General features: G+C 51.4%; 1 protein-coding gene across 2 annotated transcripts; it reads right to left on the minus strand.

Annotated features, from left to right (window-relative positions):
- Positions 1–1,069: 1,069 nt before the first annotated feature.
- Positions 1,070–3,770, minus strand: HOXA1 (homeobox A1). 2 transcript variants are annotated; one of them, XM_008063836.1, is made up of 3 exons: positions 3,324–3,764; positions 3,029–3,120; positions 1,070–2,558 (listed from the first exon to the last, which is right to left on the minus strand). In XM_008063836.1, exons 1-2 carry the CDS (start codon positions 3,678–3,680, stop codon positions 3,064–3,066), a joined length of 414 nt encoding a protein of 137 aa, XP_008062027.1. In that variant the 5' UTR covers positions 3,681–3,764; the 3' UTR covers positions 1,070–2,558; positions 3,029–3,063. The 2 variants fall into 2 exon arrangements, with proteins under 2 accessions (XP_008062027.1, XP_008062026.1); XM_008063835.1 differs by having other exon boundaries at positions 3,029–3,770.
- Between the last annotated feature and the right edge of the window lie 2,025 nt (positions 3,771–5,795).

Below are 5,795 nucleotides of genomic sequence, written 5' to 3' on the forward strand. Positions count from 1 at the left end.
CCCTTTGGGAAGGAAGGAAGTCATATGTCTGTATTTGTTTGTGATGCTGTAAATTTTCTGCTCTACTCTTGGGGCTACATAAAAGCCTCCAAAAATGTGTGAAAGTAAAGGAAAAGTGGTAAAGAGGTCTGGGAGGAGAGTCAGTTTGAAGTCTGTCATTTGCTGGCTTCCTCTGTTTGAGAGCAGACACAGTCCTCGGTCAGAAACAACTTAGATATTGAAAGACTTCAGGGTGGCTTCCACAAGGTCACCTGGAAGAACCTGTTGAGCACAGAGGAGAAAATAAAAGCCCCCTTTTTTCCTGGGTTATGTGGCATGGAATTAGAACTATGGGTCCATTACAGCCATGATGGCTATGAAATCAAAGCTGAGTCTGAAGGGAATGAGATGTGCAACCCAGAGATGGGGAAGAGGGGATGAGAAGCTGTGGGAAGGGATGGATGTTGGCAGAAAGAATGAGGGGAGGGATTCAAGGGCTTACTAAAAACAAACTCAATTTAAAGGGTAGAATATATTGGAACACTGCCTGGCAATCCATAATGAAGGAAGAGGGGTGGACTGGGGGCCCCATCCTCAGTCTTACACTGGAGCTAATTAAATGTGAATCTCTTAGCTCTTGGTTCACTGATGTGAGGAAAGACTGACTTGGAGACAGTTTTGGCTTTTGAAGGGGGTTCTGTTTATATATATGTCAACATTCAGTTGGAGGTGAAAAGGTTAGCACTTGACCCAGGAAGTATCCATGTTTGTTTCAAAAATAGATCTGTTTCATAAATTTCTTCACCAGTCTTTTTTTTTTTTCCATTATGAACTTTGATGAAAATAAAGGAACTGTTGTCATTTTAAAGAGAACCAACCTATTAAATAGACTGGTTAGGTGAAATTACACTCATGGGAGAAGTTTCAACTAACATGATAATGAAAAGTATTCACATTTCTTCATGAAAAGACCCACCTCTTTGAAAATACACACCACCCTTCTGCATTTGCCCACATAAAATCTGCTAGTTTTGTAGGAATCAACAAACTGTAGCCCAGCCAAATATACTTAAGCATACCCAAAACTTGAATATATTTATTACAGACATTCTAAGACCCGTAAACTCTGCTCTGGATCACATCACTCCAGGATCTCAGAGCTGTTCATGATTGTACAGAAAATGGAGAATATTATAGGCTCACAAGTATAACTGATAGAACTCAGTGTGGTACTTCAGGGACACCAAAACATTGTGCGACATGCAAAAGACTATTCACGAATCACACAAAATTTACATTCATTGTGCCATCCATCACATTAACAATTGAGCTGAAAATACATCATATCCAGCTAAGATAACTGTGGAAGGAAGAAATTGGTTTGAATAATACCTTTAGTTTTCGAATAATCCAGCACAAATTTTAAATGGAAGGTGGCCTAAGAAGAAAGGGATAGGGATAGGGAGAGACAGCACAGGAAACCTGGTTTCTGAACCTTGTGCTCTGCAGTAGGCCTTCTTAACTAACTGAAAGAACAAATTGAGGCTACCCTCTGAGGCATCTGATTGGGTTTAAATGAGGGAATGTATTCTTTCACCTATAATCACATACAAAATTGTACCAGTTTTGAGAGTTTGCCCACCCTGTTTTAATCACCTAATCTAAACATTTCTAGAAAATCTGTATAAAGATAAATCTCTCAGGACAAAGTATTTACAACCAGCAAACTCACACATGAAATTGAATTAAATTAAGGGATGAATTAATTGTGTAAACACATAGTGCAGCTCTTCTTCCTGAGCTCCTGGACTCTCTCCTTTCTCTATATCTTATTTTTAAGGACAAGGTAGGGGAGAATTGTAAATATACAGTTAGATAAAAGATGAGAGGCATCTCTCTGGCCTGATTTTGCTCACAAAGGGCACTATTTCCCAAGGGACATCTGAAAGAAGTAGTAGTTTCTGCGACATCTCCTAAAAGCTGGAGGGATGTTAAGGCCCACCAGAAAAGTAATGCTGGCACCCAATCTGGATTAAGGCATTAACCCCTCACCAAATCTCTGGTCCAGAATTCTCTAGAAACACTATATCCTGGCCAGGAGCTCCCCAGATAGGATCAGAAAGGAAGAAAGAGACTGTAAATGGACAGAAAGATTAGCTAAGAATGTGCTTTGGGTAAGAAGCCCCTGCCCAAGGAGGAGCCTGGGCTGCAGAGTCTGCGGCCTCAGTGGGAGGTAGTCAGAGTGTCTGAGGTAGAAGACCCCGGGGAAGGAACGCAGGGCGACGAGCTGGACTTCTCTGAGGATTCCTCTGCCTTCTCGTCGTTTCCTGGCGGGGTGGCCGGAGAAATGGGCAAGAGCCCCTCCTTCTCACGTTTCTTTTGCTTCATTCTGCGGTTCTGGAACCAGATCTTCACCTGGGTCTCATTGAGCTGCAGGGATGCGGCGATCTCCACCCTGCGGGCACGCGTCAGATACTTGTTGAAGTGGAACTCCTTCTCCAGCTCCGTGAGCTGCTTGGTGGTGAAGTTGGTGCGCACCGCGTTGGGTTGACCCACGTAGCCGTACTCTCCAACTTTCCCTGAGTCAGGGTGGGAAGCATGAGATGAAAAGGTAAAACATTTAAAATGGGTATGAGATCCCCTACTCGCTTCAGAGCAACATTCGGGTGAAGGGGAGACTAAGAACTTCGCAACACAAACCGGGCTGGGGAGGGTGAGTGATGAGGTGTAAAGTGTTAACCTGAAGTCAACCATTAGCGTGGTCAGAGCGGTGATTAATGGAGCCCGGAGGTATTAACAGAACATCACCTCCACCACCACCCCACACACTTCCTACCACCTAAACACTTAAAATCCTTCGAAAATATACGCGCCCCTGAGGCTCCTTTGCCCCCGGCACACCTGGGCACCCTCCCCGCGCGTGCCCTACAAGATTATTCCGAAACAAGAATCTAATTTTTAAAAAATCATTATTAATTTTTCTTGGAAACTAAGCATACCAGCTCCTTCCAGATTCCTCAAGGAGCATCCACTGGCCTGCAAGACTAACCTGTTTTGGGAGGGTTTCTTTTGACTTTCATCCAGTCAAAGGTCTGCGCTGGAGAAGTCTCCGACGCAGGAGAGCGACAGGCTTCTTGGTGGCTGGCGTGGAGAGGGGACAAGGAGTTATTATACGTGGCCAGGGCCAGGCTCTGATGCTCTTGTCCATATGAGTGGTGCATGTACTGAGGCGAGCCCACCGTGCCCCCGGCATAACCCTGGTGGTGGTGGTGATGCTGGACCATGGGAGATGAGAGGTTTCCAGAGTAAACAGCGGGAGTGCACGAGGGGTACCCACCACTTACGTCTGCTTCCTGATTTAACGCGTAGGGACTGTAAGGCGCACTGAAGTTCTGCGCACCGTAGCTTGGACCACAACTCGAGTGGGAGTAGGACACCCCCAGGTTCCCAGAAGTCTGATAGGTGGCCGGCTGGGGGTGGTGATGGTGGTGGTGGTGGTGGTGGTGGTGAGGCGAATTGATCTGCACCCCCCTGCCCACTAGGAAGCGGTCGTCGCCGCCGCAACTGTTGGCACTGACCGCGCACGACTGGAAAGTTGTAATCCCATGGTCCGAGGGGTAGGCTCGCGCGGAGCAGGTCCCGGATTCGCCACTGCTGAGGATGGGGTATTCCAGGAAGGAGCTCATTCTTGCATTGTCCATCTGTCACTGAGTGACCGGGTCCTGCGAAGCCCTGAGTGACCGTGCCAACTTTCTCACTTCCTCCATGGGGCCGGAGAAGAAAAATGATATGAATGTACAGTGCGCAAGAGGGGGGGCAGGAGGGCGGAGGGCGCTCAGGGAGGGGCACGTGACTTTGTCAGCCAATGGCTGGGCCTCCTGCGAAAGTTTGCCGGCTCAGGCGGTGATGGATCACCATTTCAGTGGCATTTAAATCCCCGGCGCTTCTCCGTCTAGGTGACGCGCAGTCGCCCCCCCAGGCAGCCCAGGAGGCGGCAGCAGCTGCGGCGGCTGCCACGGCAGATTCGGTGCTGGGGCGAAGGAGAGCGGAGGCTGCCTTCTGCGCGCGCCCGACTCTGCTCGCCCCCCCCACCCCCCTTGCCCCGGGAGGTGGGGGCTGGGAGGTATCCTCCGCCCCGCCCCTGCCCCACCGCCGTGCGCAGAAAGATGAACTGCCAGAGGTGAGAAGGGAAGAGGGTTCCCGGCTGTCTCCGGGAGGGAATCAGTGGGCCAGAGCCCGCTGGGTGGCCGCGAGTCCACCGGCCCAGCCCGGAGCGCGCCGAGCAGGAAGGGTGGGAACTCGGCCGACACCGCGCCCAGGCTCGCGGGTCGTTTCCGCTGCCGAGAGGCCCAACCGTGAGGCCCGGGGCTGCGATGAGCGCAGAGAAACGTGGCGGAGGGCGAGGCTGGGCAACCGGCTCCGCAGCTCGGAACAGAAAGGGAAGAGCTCCGAGAGCTGGCTGGGAGGAACCCGCCTGGGCGTGGAGGACAACAGGGCAAGAAACGAAACTTCCCTCCTCCTAGGAGGGTCTCCAAACCCTCTCCCCACAAACCCGCTGCCATTAGCATGGCAATGAGGCACTTCTGTAATTCGACTCCAGGGGCGGGGGAAGCCCTTGAAACACTGCTTGTCGGAAAAGGCCGGGGGTGGCCGGGCTCCTCTCCCCCCCCCTCCTCGCTCTCCGCCCCTTTCTCCTCCCCACTCTGCCTGCACCGGGAGTCCTCCGGGATCCGGAGCCACTCGGCCGCCGGATTTTGAGGAGTAGAAGGCGCGGGGGGGCGGGGGGGAGATGACGCTAGCGGACGTGGCCAGCGTGGGGGCCGGGCCGTGCGCTGCAGGCCATCTGCCGGCTCCCCAAGACCCAGGATCCTGCGCGCTCCCGCACAGGCCTTAGAGGGTCGGACCGCAGCTCCAACAAAGTACACACGCTGAACTCCCCCCGCCGCGCTTCTCTTTTTCTGGAGGGAGATGTTAGGAGTGGAAGAGCCTCCTCTTACCAACCCCCTCATTCTACGGCACGTCTGGAGTGGGGGTGGGGACTCTGGCAGGTGGGAGGGGCAGTGGACAGATGGCTGATGGTGGACGGAACACTTTTCTCTTCCCCAACGACACCTCCTCCCCTTTCCAACTGACTGTGCGGTTGCTTGTGTGAACCTTCAAATCTTTCCCTAGAGAGACACGTGCAAATCTGAGCGTCATCTCAGGCCAGGGGTCCTGTTCTCCATCACCCTCCTTCTACCCTGATGCTGATGGGGTCGGTTAATTGTTTAGTATTAGGTTTCGAGTCAACCCTGGGCTTGTAAAGAGAAAAGGCCAGAGACCAAGAATTAATGCAGTTCTAGGTAAGAGAAATGCAGAGATCATCCAAGAAGCTTTGCTGCCAACCCTGTATAAATTTTACTCCAACCATGTGTACAATATTGGGATCAAATGAAATGTTTAGTGCCTTCCCTCTCCTGTAAGAAGGAAGTTTTGCTCCAGGCAGGCAAATTTCAAATGAGCTAGTCACCCTTTCAGTCTTCTGTTTTTTGTTCTTCACATTTAGAAGTTCCCACCCAAACTTGTCCCTCGAGGGGGAAAACCCATGCAGACCTTTGACTCTGGATTCCCTCAGTAGCAGTGGAACATTTTCCCCAGACATTTCCTATTGGAATGGTATTTCTTTGTGACCTCTGACCTATACCCCAAGCATGGTTAACAGGATCACCCCGTCCCAATTTCAGCTCCTGGGAATTCTCATCCTGGAAAAGGGAAAAGGCAAGGTGGCCCTCCTGGAGGCGGCTTCCCTGGGTGCCCAGGCCCCCAGCGACGCGGGG

Source organism: Carlito syrichta, unplaced genomic scaffold (assembly GCF_000164805.1).
Source record: "Carlito syrichta isolate Samal-C Ts95f unplaced genomic scaffold, Tarsius_syrichta-2.0.1 Scaffold307093, whole genome shotgun sequence".
Lineage (NCBI taxonomy): Eukaryota > Metazoa > Chordata > Mammalia > Primates > Tarsiidae > Carlito > Carlito syrichta.